Below are 15,985 nucleotides of genomic sequence, written 5' to 3' on the forward strand. Positions count from 1 at the left end.
AATAATAAATATATCAGTTTTTCTTATCCCCGTGAATGCAAGTAGAGAATAAAAAGTTATTTTCTTTGCATAGGGTAAGACAGATTTCCCTTCCTGCTGTTATTCAATATATATCATACAAACCATCTGTATTTCCAACATAACCACTCCTGCCATATACAGAATATTTTCTCTTACCTGCACACCTCCAGAATATGTGAATGGCACAGAATGGAATAATATCTGTTTTCTTTTCCAGTTTATACCTACTTTTATAAAGGTAAGGAATACTGGAAGTTTGATAACCAGAGGCTGACTGTGGAGCCGGGATACCCCAGGTCAATCCTCAAAGACTGGATGGGCTGCAACCAAAAGGAGGTTGAACGGAGCAAAGACCGGCGGCTCTCTCACGAAGATGTGGATATTATGGTGACTATAAACGATGTGCCTAGCACTGTCAATGCAATTGCAGTCGTGATCCCCTGCATTTTATCTCTGTGTATCCTTGTCCTGGTATACACAATCTTCCAGTTCAAGAACAAAGAGGTCCAGCAAAGCGTGACCTATTACAGACGACCCGTACAAGAGTGGGTATGACAGGCTCACCAGCTCGTTGGGGCTGACAAGGTGGAAGAAGACCGTGACGACTATTGAGGATGGTGGCAACAGGCTGCAGACATTTTGAAAAAGGGGGGGATTGAAGGATAGCCTGCCAAACAAACATACATAACTCTTCAAGAGACTTAGATGAGTCAGAGAGAATTCTGGGACTGAAAGAACAGGAACAAAATTCAATTAAACCCAGGTGGCCTTGCACGGTGGAGCCGCTTTCCTTCTGACTGACTGACTGCCTCAGTGCCGTGTTATGTCTCGGTGTGACATTTTTCACCAACCCACTCAGTGAGTGTCAGAGACCTCAAGAGGAGTTTGCTTCAACCTTTTTTCAACTCACCCGAGCAATCTTCTTCAGTGCCCTCTTTCAAACCCAGCATTTGCCAGTGTAGCCAAACACCTCTCAACAAGTTGTTTTTTTCTACACTTGTCTCATCAAAAAGAGAGATAATACTGTGGGACACAAAAGGAACACTTCAGGACCTTCTGAAGAAGACATTCTGAGGCTGAGTCATTCTGAAATATTTTAATTTATTACAGGAACCAGGCAATTACCTGGATACCGTTTTTTTCCAATACCTGCTGGTCAGATGTTTTGTACATTCATGGTAATTAGCTGATGTTCCCACTCTGCAATGGCAGACACACATAAAGAGCTCTTAGGAGATAATTCTGTGTAGACCACGACTTCAAACAGCTCTAAAGCCAGATCAAATCACAACAGCAACTAGGAACCGAAATTTGTGAATACAACCAGTCTGCAAGACTAAGCAATTGGGTTTGAACACTAACATGAATGCAGCCCTTAAAACTCTTTGTTTTTAAGAACCTGTCATGTACTAAATATTTAAATGTCATATTACCACTATTTTAAGTTGGCAACAATAAATTAATTGTTACCATTATAAGATTAAAGGCAAATTCTGTGATATTTAAGAATGTAAGAAGGCTCCTGCTGAATAAGGCCAAAGGTCCATCCAGCCAAACATTGTTCTTACAGTGGCCAACCAGATGCAAGCCACAAGGACATGCGGGTTCCCCAGTGATTGGCACTCAGTAACATACCACCTTTGATACTGTATATGGTACTCTGCAAATACAAGTCCCCTTGATCCTTTTTCTTTTATAAATGGAGGCCAAGTGGCATGTACATTAGGATGCTTGATATTCTTTAACAAAATTATGATGAGAATTGTAGTTGCGGTAGTGCTGGAAAGGAGTGGCATCTAGAAGGAAATTAATGTTTTTAAAATCTGATTTGTTTATTCAAGAGACACTTAATCATGAGTGGGAGGTTATCCAAAAGGTTGCAATTTAAAAACTTTAATCTGGCAAATTCTCCAAAATGTATAAAGTAAATTGCAATATTTTATAGTATCGGTGCTTAAATGATCTTGGTGTGCCACATGAATCTTTAAAACAAGAAAGCTGCACATATCTTTTAGACTACTACAGCGGATGGCATTCACTAGTTGTGCTCTTGATGGCCTGGTAGAAACTATCCAACTCTGCTTTCCAGGTAGGTATAAAAAGTAAGTATTTCTGGTTTACTCATAGGCTAGACAAACCAAGTTGGTTTATTTTGATGCAGTATATTTTTGTCATTCCTGTTGGCAAGACATCAATCTTTTTTGCCTTTTCAGGAGATTCTCTACTTGCTGTTATGCTAGAGACCTATTGGAAATTACGGTATAGGAATGTAATAAGAGAAAAACCTTTTGGGGTTTTAATTTTTATTTTCATATCACAAGTTCATGTTGCCAAAACTCTTAAGGACAACACCCAACATCACAGTCTTTCCTTTCCTAAATTTTCCCCAAATCTGCTATGGAGGGTTCCCCAGTCCTCTGGAGCAGATTTTGAGATGGGACAATCCATTCTGCCAACTGTGTCTGTTCTGCTAGTGGCCCGATTCCAACCTTTTTTATGCCAAAATAATGGAGATGAAGGGCCCACCTGCGAGGAGAGGTGCTTATCCCACGTCCACTGACTGCACATCCACTCTAGGCTTTCCAACCCCACAAATCGGGGCAAAAATCATGAACTATTCAAGGTGGGGTTTCCAATCCCTTCCCCACAACTATCCCAAATCCTTCAAATTGGTATTATGGGTGAGACACTGGATTGTCCCAGTTTCAGCATGTTAACAGTAACTAGAAGATACGTCCCTTATATTACCTTCACTTTCAGGTGAAAGTTTAGAAAAGCAAAGCCATGTCATGCTTAAAAGCGGATACACTTAATACATTTGATGTTGCCTTGAAAGCTCATGCCACAATAAGGCAGTCTGTAAGGTGCTACAGCATTTTGCCTTTTTTGCAGCTGTTTATTAAGTATCAACTCAGGGGAGGCAGGTGGCACTGTGGGTAAAACCTCAGTGCCTAGGACTTGCTGATTGTATGGTCGGCGGTTCGAATCCCCGCGGCGGGGTGAGCTCCCGTTGTTCGGTCCCAGCTCCTGCCCACCTAGCAGTTCGAAAGCACTCTTAAGTGTAAGTAGATAAATAGGTACCGCTTTATAGCAGGAAGGTAAACGGCGTTTCCGTGTGCTGCGCTGGTGCTGGCTCGCCAGCTGCAGCTTCGTCACGCTGGCCACGTGACCCGGAAGTGTCTTCGGACAGCGCCGGCTCACGGCCTCTAGAGCGAGATGAGCACGCAACCCTAGAGTCGGACACGACTGGCCCATATGGGTAGGGGTACCTTCACCTTTTACAGGGGAGGATGGCAAGCATGGTTTTTAGATAGGCCATGTTGACTTTTAGCAGTGCATGCAAGGAGTTGCTTCTGTGAACCAACATAAACCTCAGTAAATTGTGTGTGGTTTGCATGCAACCACTATTAATACAATGAACCTGAACAGATGTGAAAGTGCTACAAACAGTGAAATGCAGGTTGACAGGACTCATATGCATTTTACCACCCCCAAATGCTGATTTATATGTGAATTTAATTGTAGCACTGCAAAGGCTTCAAAGAGTTGGGCAGAGTAAAATATCCATACAAGTTGGAAGCTTGGGACTTGGCTATTCTATGGAACTCTTAATATGGTTTTGTTGTGCACCCTGGAATAACTTTCACACTATCAAGCTTTTTTTCAGCATAATTCCAAACACTTGTCCAGTAGCACCTTAGAAACCAACTAAGTTTGTTCTGGGTATAAGATTTTGTGTGCATGCACACTTCTTCAGATACCATCTGAAGTGTGCATGCAACGAAAGCTTATATCCAGAACAAACTTAGTTGGTCTCTAGGGTGCTACTGGACAATTTTTTAATTTATTTCAACTGCGTCAGACCAACACAGCTACCCACCTGAATCTAATTCCAAACACTGCTACTGTTCTGAAATTACTCACCCGAGAAGCATAAAATTTCCCGAGCAAATACTTGATATAATCTAGAAGTTGCATAACTGTCTTAGGTAAATCCATTTTTGCTTTAAAAATAATTAAAATTGCCCTAAAGCTTTATCTGCTTTAAACATCTTGGAAGCCTCCTGCTAATAGCTGAGTGGTCCCTATGTAACACACCATCAAGATCACATATGGTATTAACTAGATTTATAGTTTTGCCCCATATCTAATTCTGTCAGACTATCTACTTATTTAAAAGATGCTGCCATCATACGGACTCAATAGGATTTCATCCTTGTCTTGCAGCTCTGCCTTGAAAACACCTCCTTGCTGATACTTGATCTTCCCTAGTACCTAAAAAATTATCTTACAATGTTACTGTATCAATCTATTATAATGTCCCATCTCATTATTATTTGAGTCAGATCTAAATTTTATAAAATCACATTATTTATTAATTTCTTATCTACACTGTTATGTATCTAAATCTACTTGTGTTACAATGCAAATTGACACATTTATTAAAGGAGTTTGTCATTTTGCCATACCACACAAACAAAGTGCTCATGAAATCAAACACCAGCACATTTATTAAAGGAGTTTGTCATCTTGTCATACATTTTTAAATGAATGCTTGTCAGGACACTTGAACAGCATCTGTTGTTTCCAAACTCTCTAAAAATTTGAGACTGGCCAATTTATTAATATTCCAATAAATCTGCCTGCTCCTAAGGTGTTACATTTCTGGTTCTCCTGGATTTCAGAGTTTTTGTTTTTTGCTGTTTTCAGGCAGAAATATTTTGCTTTTCTAATCTGTTGATGGGAGCTTGTTTCTAGATTCCACACTTAAGGTGTTAAATGTATTTTCCATTTCTTCCATATTCATAATAGATTTTTTTAAAAACCAAGTAGTCTCTTTCCTACTGGTTACTGCGTAAGTTATTTGTTTCCCTTTTCTTAAACATTCTACCCATCACTTTTGCTAACATTTAAAGGCTGCTGCAGAAGGTTACATTTGCTTCACAGAGCAGTCTGGCTACTCTCAGAAAAATAGCCACATGGCAGAAGAAAATGTCTAGTCCTCTGTGCACACTCAATCTCTTAGTTGTCATCTGTGGGTCAGATAGCTAAATCAAATGCCACTGCACTCACATCTGGGATACAGTGGTTCAGCAATTATTATTCAATGTGGCTGCACTTAAAGGCATATATGGATGCTAGATATTTACAAGACGTTCCAATGCGAGCACGTATGGTAAGTTTTATATATATATATATGAACATGCCTGAAAGCTGTTGCAGTAGGGCATTTTGTGTAACGTCAGTAAGTTAAGTACTATAGCTATAAAGGAGCTTTCAATAGTCTATTGGACCACTACAGTTCATAAAGAAAATATGTTGTGAGCTGAACAATTTATTGTCACACTAGATTCCCTTAACAGCATCGTGTTAAGAACTGCAAAACCCCACTATTGTGGGAGGTGGGGAAAGCAATATATTCAGGAAATAATGTAAGCAAATAGTGCAAGACTGGAGGATGAAATGTGTAATACAGGAGCAAGAAACCTGTGGCCCTCTAGATGTTATAGGACTCCCAACTCCCACCAGCCTAGCCAATAATCAGAGATGATGGGAGCTGTATTTTAGAACTGTCTGGAGGATCAAAGATTCCCCACTCCAGTGTAATACACCTTCAGCTGCTTTTAACTTGCACCATGCTTCATTACTGGGATGTGTTTGAGCTAGATGTAGTAAAACATGGAGTAGAGCATGCTGGATCACCTTACAGAGGAAGACAAGGGTGATTTTGTAATAGCCAGGAACAATGAGAAAAGACAGATGGCACAATTGAACCAGGTACTTTGGCCAGTAAACTGCAGCAGGGAAAGAAAAAGGTATGAAATCATAAAGTAGCTATGGAAAGCTTTCAAGTAAAAGCCAGATTGTTTAACAAAACTTATGTGTTCTTTCAGCTCTCTTAAGTTTGATGCAGCCCTTATCCCTTATATTGAATTCCAGTATCAATGTCCAGAACAACGGTTTCTAGCTTTAAGGTTTATTAGTTTTAACTGCCTTTGGCATTAAGCCTCAACCAAGTGACACCATCACCTACTTCCAAGGATTGCTTCTTTCGCTGCGCAACAAAGCAGAGCCTCATAAGAGGCTTAAGATACAGGTTGCAAAGTAGTTTCTTATGACTGAATTGTTAAGGAAGTGTGCATACAACGAAGAGGTCAAAATAAATTATTTCCACCCAGGCTATTTCCTCTAAAGTAAAGGCTCTTCATAACTTCAGCAGAGGGATGGATTGGTCTTTCACCTGGTCTTCCTCCACAGATAAAGGCCAGTGTCATTTCAGAGAACTGCTAGCACATGTTGGCTTTACAGAATTATAGGGATATGGCTCCATGGCTTATTTCAGTCCTTTTAACAGGCAGTGTCTGACTACCAAATTTACATAAGACAGCTACATTAATCTAGGCTGCAGGCTATGTAAAAATGATCCAGCAGAAATTCCAGCTGCGTCTGATCGAGAAATTATAGCTGGTTCAGGCACATGCCGGTGAATGCAGAAGGAGAAAACCATTTTGTTTTGTTTTTTTTAACCATTATTACATGTAATGACATCTTTAAACATTTTTCTAAAACATACACTCGCAATTTGAAAATTATCTCATGAATTAATGAAAGCAGGCCATATTAGCAGAAGTAACAAAAAGGGGCACAGGTGTGTAACATTGTAGTTTAGAAATGCTGATTGTTGTATACCCTTCGTGGTCTAGGTCTGCAAAGTAATAAACAGAGCATTTACTTCAGCGAGCAATCAAGATCATAATCTGGCCTTCAGTGCTTCTGTGGTGGTCAGGGAGCAGCAGATCATGTCAAGCTAAAAAAGGAAACAGAAATGAAGGTTAGCCAAAAATACTTTTGGGGCTCCAGCAAGGCTGTCTTATTTTCATCTCCGTCATCTAAAAAACCAGGCAAGATGCAACAGAGAATTCAAAACCTGTCACACTAACTGGACTGCATTGTGAAGGTCACTAACTGGATGCATGTAGAAGTATCAGCTATACAGCCATGTCAGTACTGAATTCTCACAATGGTCAAATTAGACATGCCACATAAAGGCAAAGAGTCCAGTGGCTTCCCATTTTATTCACTGCCCCTTTTGGCCATTCCGTAAGCCAGTAGCAAAGCACAATGTGCTCACACAGGTAGCAGATGCATGAGAAGGTGCAAGGTTTTTTTAAAAAAACTTACAAAGTTTATTATTCTTGAATCGAGTTGTGGATCAAGTCACTGCAAATATTAATTACAGGCACATCGCCTGGATACACACTTACACGCATCCCACACAATTTATTTGCAACACAAAATAAATGTTTACACGGGTCGTCACACAATAGATAGGCCTTGCCTCACTCTGGGCTGCTGCCTTGAGTGAGGGAAGGTGGCCTTTCACTGGCCAGCATCATGGGGCAGGAGGTGCCTTCTCCCCACCACTGCACACCTATCTTGGCAACAGTTCTGCCCTCGTCCTCTGTGGCCGTCCACCACCACGCGCACTAGCTCCCCTCAGGCAGGCTTGGGACAAGCCGGGTAGCAGCCCCGAACGATTTCCAGGGTGAGTCTCTCTCTCCTCCCTGCGTCCTCCCCCCCCCCATTAAAGTGGTTTGCTCCTCACTTTGTGCGATTTCACTTATGTGAATGGGCCCCCAAAATGTAACCCTCATGTAAGTGGAGTGAAAATGGTGGGTGGGATATATAGAAAAAGTGTTCCCTTTGCAAATGATGAAAGTGGTACTAGAACTTCTAGCAGATCAGTTTCACAGAACGTGACAAGCAGGTGAAAGTACTGAGACAACTGAAGAAAATGAACTATAATCACCACCATTTGTGATTAATCACAGGAAAGTTATAATAAGCAAAATGAGAATCCAGACAGTCACCAACCTTGAGGCATTTACTGGATTTGCGAGAAAACAAGTGTCAAACCTACCTGTCAATCAAAGAATCTCTCATAGTAGTAGCAATGGTACTTGGCTGTGATTCATTGAGTTTAAAGACACTCTCAATAACAGATAACTCTGTGCTGGTTGTGTCCAGGCCACAGAAGGCACACCAGTCATTCACAACCATTCCAGCTGCAATCACCTCACTGCCACGGTTAACAGTTCCAGCCTGGTAAAAAAGAGAGACACATTCATGACAGTACCTCTGGCTAAGAGAGATTTTTTTTTGTCATGCTCATCTATAATGGCAATACCCAATGCACTAACATCAGAGTTATTACCTCCCACCACCTAGTATTGGATAAATTATAAGCCAGAAGTATATGTAACTGATAATTTAGTTTGGAACCAGTAGCCTTGAATACTTTTTAGTGGAAAGGCAGGATAGAAATATTTTAAGTAAAATATTTGAGAAGGCAATAGAAGCCAAGCCCTCCAGAACCAGTTAGTTAGCTCTTTATGTTTTATCATCATTTCAAAAATAATATAGCCCAGCATTCAGAAATGTCAGAAAAGCCAGGCCCCAATTCTCTAGCCCACAATTTCTCATTGAGTGGCCTTGGGGAATCCACTGGGTCTTTGCAAGCAATTTACAGCACAAGTGCTTATCTACTGTGTGGAATTTAAACACAGAGTGTGTTTCTGTTTTGGGATTCTGCATTTCCGCACCCCACTCCACGTAGGCTCCAACTACACATAACATAGATTTCTGCATGTTATTCTCCACTTGTTTCAATCCTTTAAGACTGGAACCAGCTCCACCTATGCAGAAAATGGGTGGCTTAACTCCTTATAGCTTAAAACCACACTATGTGAGCTTTTTTTTCCAGTTTGGGGGACAAATATACCAGTACATGTAAGATATGGAAACTTCATATCACAACCCCATCCCCTGACTCCCATGGCTGAGAAAGCAACTTGCTAAGAAGGGACCGGAGAGGCTAGAGTTAACCTCATTTTCCTCACACCCACTTTTGCTCAGAAACAGGCTGCCCTGGCTGCTAATTAATATGTAGAAATAGTCATCAATATATGCGATCAACTTAACTGTTAATGTACACATCACTTTTCAGTGTTAGCTATAGTAACTGATAGGATTCTCTTCACAGTGTGTGGATTCTAAAAGGCAGACAATTAGGGTAAGTGAAGAGTTGAATCAAAACAAGATTGCCACTCCAAAGTTCTCTTTACAGAATTCCAGGAGAAGCAGCATCAAAAGCTTTTATCCCTTTTAAGTCAGTTTCTTAAGAAGGGTACTTGTCAAATAGCTCTAGACTGATCCTTTTGAAACCAATTATAATCACTAACACTGTATGCAGCCAATGTAACAATGGCACACTGATATTTTTTATTTAATCAATGTTATTCCCAAAGCACATTTCAAACCCATCTCCCCAAGACACTCTCACTCAGTCTTGGATGTATTTCACGTCATTAAGCATTTCATGTTAATGTAAACATTCACTCAAATTCTTCATTGCTCTTCATATTCTTCTCCCCACCCCACCCCACCCATTCTCCTAGTATACACATTTTTCTGTTTTGGGAAAAGAGAGTAATCTTGTGCTTTTATACATTGCCTAACCATTTAGGAATGGTTAGAACTGGTGCTAGAAAGTGATCTCGTGTTTTGAATTGGCCAGGGTGTGGCTATGGTAACTCAGTCATAAATACAGAGGGTATGGTCTCTGATCGCAGTCTTATGAGACCACTAGGTGGGGGGGCGGGGGCGGCAGCAGACAACTCAAACTCAGCCTGTTAACTTTTTCACAGTGTAAGAAAACTGGGCATAAATAAATAAAATAAATAAATAAAAAATCAGCAGAAAGAGTAGTTACCACAAGTGGGACTTGTAGCAATGAGGAGAGCTCATCCTGGTCTTCAATGGAAGTCTTGGGGTGCACAAGTCCTCCCTGGTTGCTGAAAGCACAATAACTTCCCACCAACACTTGTTCTGCTACCGTCTGCCTAAATACTTCCACTTTTAGTACGTCTGCTAAAATCTCTTCTGTCTCCTGTAAAAAAAAATAATTAAATGTTTAAAACCAGCACTGTGAACACATTAAACCTTTCCTAATTAATTAAAAGCAAATGCCAAATCAATTTATCTCATTAAGAAAAGTACACATGATCGCAATATTAATATAAAGGCCTTTTTGAGAACTAAACTCCCAGTTTAATAAACAAAAACCACCACTCATGTTTAGAAGAGCCTGTGTTTAGATACTGGCCATGGAAGGGCTGTTGCTCTGTGCCAGTGCACCACCAGAGACATGCGGAAGGTCTCAGATTCAATTCAGGGCTGAGGAAGACTCCTGCCTTCAACCATGGACAGCCACTGCCAGTCACTGTAGACAGTACTGACTTCTGTGAACCAATGAAATAAAACAGCTTCCTAGGTTGCTAGATGATTTCAACTGAGCATGATCAGTTTCCATTGCCTCTGACCATAGAATCTCAAGTCAGTAGTGATCAATAGCACACAGCATGTAGTTCTTACTGCTGGAAGGAAAGCCATATTAAAAGCATTTACTACAACTAGAATGGAATTAGCATGCTGCTGCCACCAACTTTTTTTGTGTTTTTATATTGTAAATCATCCTGTGATCCTCAGTTGAAGGGCAGTATAGAAATTTAGTAAAATAAAAAATAATAGTTTAAATGATAACTCCTTTCTTCCATTCTGCCAACTGTCTCTGTAACTATGTCTCTGGCATCCTGCCTTCCAGTTGTTGTAAAATTCAGCTGATGGTGTCAAGAGCCTGGAAGAAAGGATGCCAAAGTTTGCAGGCAACTGCTGAACCTTGTGTGGAAGAAGGGGGCTCCCTAAACTACTATCACTACTTAGCATAAGTAGCGGTAGCATGCTAACTGCTGAAAAATTCATAACAAAATTAACTCATTTACTCTGTCAATGTCTGGATGGACAAGTGCTACATAGTCATTGCATGTAGTGACATTGCCCAAGGCAGAGAGGCGCTCTTCCACTCGCTGAATTCGTACGGAGTCTGGAAGACTGTTTCGGATGTGCTGAAGCTCCTGGTCCGTGGTATTGTTTGGGACTAACAAGCCATGCCGGTTTCCTAAAAGAAAAGGGATGGGGGAGAAAAGAGACATAATTCAAGATTCAGGAGTAACAGGTCTTTCATTTTCTTTCTCCCCCAAACCTGGATGCCATAAAGCAATGAATGAAAAAAATCACTGGTTGAGTTCACAGGTCTTAGTAAACAATACTTAAATGTTTACCATGAACACGCAGATGGCTTCACTCCTCCCCTAGTGGTAGCCGGAACAAACCATGATCCCTGGCTTATGTAGGGACTGGGATGTGTGGTTTCTTTTGCTCAAACAATTGGGAAGACAAGAACAACACTGACTTAAGATCATGGTTTGTTTGAAGAAACACAAACAGCCACTACCCAGAAAACAAATCCTGGGATCATGGTTTGAAGCTCCCATTTGCACTAGGGGAGAAGAAAAGTGGGGCCACCTGCATGTTCACAGTAAACTATTAACTGTGTGAACTCTGCCACAGAATCACAGAAAGGGATCTAACCTAACTTCCTGTGACACCTTTCTTGCTGTTAATGGAGTACAGAAATGCATTCGCAAAGCAAGTAACTACAGACACCGAATGCAAGTAAACTAAGCCATATACTCCCGCCCCAGTACAGGGTCACCGAATACTCATTCAGATATATAAAATTTTATATAATAAATGCAATATATCTAGCCAACAAACTAGTGCCAGAAGAACTAAATTGTTAATCTACATAACTTAAAACAAGTTTATATTATTTTTTAAAAATATATCTTGTCTTTCTGCTAGATAACAGGTTTCTAAGGTACAATTTTAAAAAAAAAAAAATAGAAAGCAGTGAAAATAGTCTCCACCTTTAATTTTTATTCCTGGACCTGGAGTACCTCCTCTTCGGAATTAGACATTCTGTAGCTGCTAGAAATTCCTGGAAACAGTGGTGACTTAAGTCGCAAGAGGACAGTGATATTAGCTATCTGCTTCCCAGCTCTTAGATAACGTTATGTAAGACTGCTTTAACAGTAATCGTAACAGTATACTACCATCAATTCACATTGCTGTTTACTGTTAATATTAATATTGTCTGAAAATTATTTTTCTCTTCCGTTTTCCATCCAGCTCAGTGTTGTCTACACTGAACAGTGGCGGCTTTCCAGAGTTTCAGGCAGGGGACATTCCTTGCCCTACCTGAAGATGGTGGAGATTGAATCTGGGAAGCAGATGCTGTATCACTGAGCTACAGCATTTATATTTTAAGAAGGATTAAGACAACCCAATTGGAGAATGCAACTTACCCACACACATTCTGCCAATGATTCGACATCCGGCAATTGAAGCATGAACTACAGGGATGGTATCCGAAAGCTCCCCTTCAAAAACACTAAAGCACAGCAGAATGAAAATTGTAAAACGGTACCAAATTCAACATGACTGCATTGTCAAGGACTCAAATAAAGGAGAAACTTGCACAAGGATAGTCCATCACATGAGCCTCTTGCAGCAAATACAAATAGCTCTCGCAGCATCTTAACCAGTAACAGATTTATCCTGGCATATGGCTTTATTGTGGCATAAACCAACATGGCATGACATGAGCCTGTTGCTAAACTGGAAGAACAATTTATCAATTGAAGAGGCAAACAGCCTTTGACGAAAACAGAGAAACCAACCAACAATAATGGGTCAGTGACTCTTTTTCAATGCTGGAGATGGACTCTGAACTCCATTCCATCTCTTGCCATTCTCCAAGGCTCAAAAAAATAAGAGAAGAACCTAAATTGCAGGTATATAACAACAATAATTTATTTCTTATACCCCAGCCATCTGACTGGGTTGCTGCAGCCACTCCGGGCAGCTTCCAACAAAACACAGGGGTCGACGATGCATCAAACATTAAAAGCTTCCCCAAACAAGGGCTGCCTTCAGATGTCTATGAAAAGTCATACAGCTGTTTATCTTACTAGAGAAAAGCTGAAGTCGCCCTTTGGGGTGCCTCAGAGTCAATTTTTATGGTAGCCCAAATCTCAGTTGTGCAGGTGTATGTATATATCTAAATTTTAACTCATGATCTATTGCTGCAATCTGTTCTAATTGTATATTTTATCTTTATGAACACTGTTTTTATTGTGCTATGCGAGCTGGTCTTTGACCTAAATAAATTATCTCATCTGACGGGAGGGCGTGCCACTAGGGAGGTGCGACTACTGAGAAGGCCTCATCCCAATGAGGAAACAGCCAGAAGGCCCTCAGTGTCCTTCGGGTATACAGGGCGCTGGCCATTTAGGGCTTTGATGGTCATCACCAGTACTTTCAGTGGTGCTTGGAAACAGGCCGGGAGAGCCAATAATAGATCTTTTAGGACTGGTGTGATGTGGTCCCCCAGTCACCAGTGTGGAAGCCGCATTGGGGATTAACAGTTCAAAACCTGCTACTCATAACTTGCCCAGCGCCTTAATGGATTCCCTCATAGTTTTAGCAATATTCGGGGGGGGGGGGGGCAGGGAAAGAAGCCCGGCTGCCGAGCGGCAGCTTCCTTTTCAGGGGCCAGGCCTGGCTCCTGGTTTCAGGGTCCGAGTCCGGAGTTCGAAGGGCAGGCGAAAAGGGTGACAGAAATAGCCTGGAGAGACTCGAGGCGCGACCAGGCTGAGAGGAAGGCCTTTTGGGGGGGGTGTTACCTGTAGAAGCCCTCTGAGCCCCCGATGGCCACCAGGCAGTAGGCGTTCGTGAGCTTGGCGAAACAGCCGATCTCGTTGTTATTCTCGAAGCTGGCCCGCACCGCCATTGCTGTCAAGGCGCCCCCGAGCAGAAAGCAGAGAGAGGGAAACCGCCCAACGTAGCCCTTCGTCCGTTGCCTTAGACACGCGGACAGGCCGCAAGCCCCGTCGCCCGGAAACGCGCCGCGACGTCACTTCCGCTTCTTCACAATCTCGCGCCGCCGTCGCGCACAGACGCAGAAGCACGTCGTGCGTACGGAGGCCGCATCCCGGTGGGGGGACTTCGGAGTTTGGGTTCCTCGGTTCCTCAGTAACTCGAAGAAAACAGCGGAGAAGTCCTGGGTTCCCCCCGTGTTTGTGACTGGGCATTAACGTGTCCCACATCCCCAGTAAAAAAAGAAAAGTTCCAAGTTTTAATTTTATGTGGAAAAAAACACTGCAGTATGCAAATGAGCGCTGGATTCGGGCGCCGAGAGGGCGCGAGGGGGAAATGTAAGGAGGCCGGTCTTCGTTGCAATTTGATGGGAACTTCCTGTGAGGGATTTTTTTTGTTGGGCATCCTCATTAGTCTAGCCCCGCAATAATAGTCATGGGTTGCACTCCAGGGCTGTTAGCCGCTCTTTCAACCCCTACAACCTGTAGTTGTGGAAATAATGAACTTCGTTTGTACTGGTAGGGATTGCTCCTTTAAATGTTTACAAGCCCCAGAATTGTTTTTACCACATGAAGTAAGATCTAGGTTTGAAAAAGCAGACACTTCCTGTTGCTATATATTTTATTTTTCAGTGCTGCTGACCAATCGCAGTTATGCTAAAATCCTTTCTACTCCCATCGATTTCTGTAGCAGCTCCCATCTCCACCCCACAGGAGAGGCTGCAGTTCAAACCTGGAAATTCCCCAATCCAGATGAATCACTTTTCAGTGTCTCTGATTGCCACCTGCCTTCAGGTTGCCAGAGGCCATGACCCTTTCCCAGCGCCACTTGGTGCTGAAAAGGCTTTCTCTCAATGTTGGGTAATGGAAAGAAGCAAGGCTTTTTTTCAGCCAGAACTTGCTGGAACTCAGTTCCGGCACATCTAAGGTGGGTGTCATTGCCATTATAAGAGAACGAAGGAGGTGTTCCTGGTGAGTTCTGGCACCTCTTTCTCTAGAAAAATAGCACTGGAAAGTAGGACATTAAGCATCATATTGTTTGGTCTGTGTAGTAGGCAGAAGACCAGAGGTCTGCCTTAAAAGGAGTGGTGAGGGACTTTGTTGTCCCAGAGTGGTTGCAACTCAATGTTCTCCTCTGAGGGGTTGTCCACACTGGAGTTTAATGGGAATTTAAGGTTGCTTATGTCTGTTAATTTAGCAATGCCCTCATGATGCCCTCCCCACTCAGCCCCTATCTCACACATTCTCACTTGTAAATCCGGGTTTTCCCAATCTGAGAATAAGCCAAAAATTGGGAATGGTGTGTGTGTTGCCAAACCAATCAGGGCCAAAGGGATTGGGATGGGGCAGTGGTGGTGGTGTTGCACTCAGTAAGACACCCAGTCCCTATAATCTAGTGGTTCTTGCAGGGGCACAATGCACTAGATGTTAATTCGTTAGCATTATTTCTGATGTCTAAAAGTTGGAACACCTGAGAACTGTAGCACCTTTGCTTCCCCAGAGCCTCCTGCATCTGCTAGCAGCAGCCCAGTAGCAAAGCCTCGACTTCAAAGGGAGAAACATCTGGCTGTTTCAGCATCTGTTTTCAAGCCAGAAGATTAAGCAGCAGAGAAGTTACTGGTATCATGGGCCAGGAGTCAGCTTTGCCTGCTGAACAGCTTGAAAGGGGAGAAGGTGGAGTGACTCCACTTGCAGCTGATCAGCTTTCAAGGATACAGAGGAGAAGGCACTGATGAGAAACAGCTGGCTTCAGCCTTCTTAAGCAGAGCATCCAGCTGCAGTCAGTAGTGCCTGGCCCTACTTTGCTGCTCCTGTTCACCTTGATCCTTGATCATTGGATTCCCTGGCCCCTGGACCATTTGACCACATGGATTGCTGTTCACCTGACCCTAGGACTGGACCTGACTTTGGACGATGACCCTGCCTACAGGCAAGTAAACCGTTGAGACTCTTCTGGTTCACTGGTCTCCCATTCCATTGAGCTCTGCACGTTGTTGCTCAGTATGAGACTGTGACAGTTGGAACATTTGAAAACTGTAAGGAAAATTATCCCATACATAAACCTTTATCCTACTCTAGTAACTCCTACTCTAGTGATGGCCCAGTTTGCACATCACTTTAAGCCA

The 15,985-nt window shown here is 42.3% G+C and overlaps 2 protein-coding genes and 1 long non-coding RNA gene across 4 annotated transcripts in view; 2 read left to right on the forward strand and 1 right to left on the reverse strand.

The window, feature by feature from the left end:
* Positions 1–6,347, forward strand: part of MMP24 (matrix metallopeptidase 24) — a 36,632-nt gene extending 30,285 nt beyond the window's left edge. For both annotated transcript variants that reach the window (XM_083617452.1, XM_083617453.1), the window contains exons 9-10: positions 239–2,941; positions 3,311–6,347. In XM_083617452.1, the coding sequence (XP_083473578.1) occupies positions 239–576 (338 nt within the window). In that variant the 3' untranslated portion in view covers positions 577–2,941; positions 3,311–6,347. The remainder of the gene's footprint in view (positions 1–238; positions 2,942–3,310) is intronic.
* On the reverse strand, positions 2,308–13,933 carry EIF6 (eukaryotic translation initiation factor 6). Its single transcript, XM_083617617.1, has 7 exons — positions 13,668–13,933; positions 12,288–12,373; positions 10,863–11,038; positions 9,794–9,970; positions 7,943–8,124; positions 3,297–6,829; positions 2,308–2,931 (listed from the first exon to the last, which is right to left on the reverse strand). The coding sequence occupies exons 1-6, from the start codon at positions 13,772–13,774 to the stop codon at positions 6,820–6,822; spliced, it is 738 nt and encodes a 245-aa protein (XP_083473743.1). The 5' UTR covers positions 13,775–13,933; the 3' UTR covers positions 2,308–2,931; positions 3,297–6,819.
* A 19-nt stretch (positions 13,934–13,952) lies between these two features.
* LOC310764197 overlaps positions 13,953–15,985 on the forward strand; it is a 28,886-nt gene continuing 26,853 nt past the window's right edge. Inside the window, exons 1-2 of the long non-coding RNA XR_014549053.1 lie at positions 13,953–14,198; positions 15,361–15,789. This is a non-coding gene — a long non-coding RNA (uncharacterized lncRNA). The remainder of the gene's footprint in view (positions 14,199–15,360; positions 15,790–15,985) is intronic.

The sequence above is a fragment of the Podarcis filfolensis genome (genome assembly GCF_964270895.1).
Source record: "Podarcis filfolensis genome assembly, chromosome: 6".
Taxonomy (NCBI): Eukaryota; Metazoa; Chordata; class Lepidosauria; order Squamata; family Lacertidae; genus Podarcis; species Podarcis filfolensis.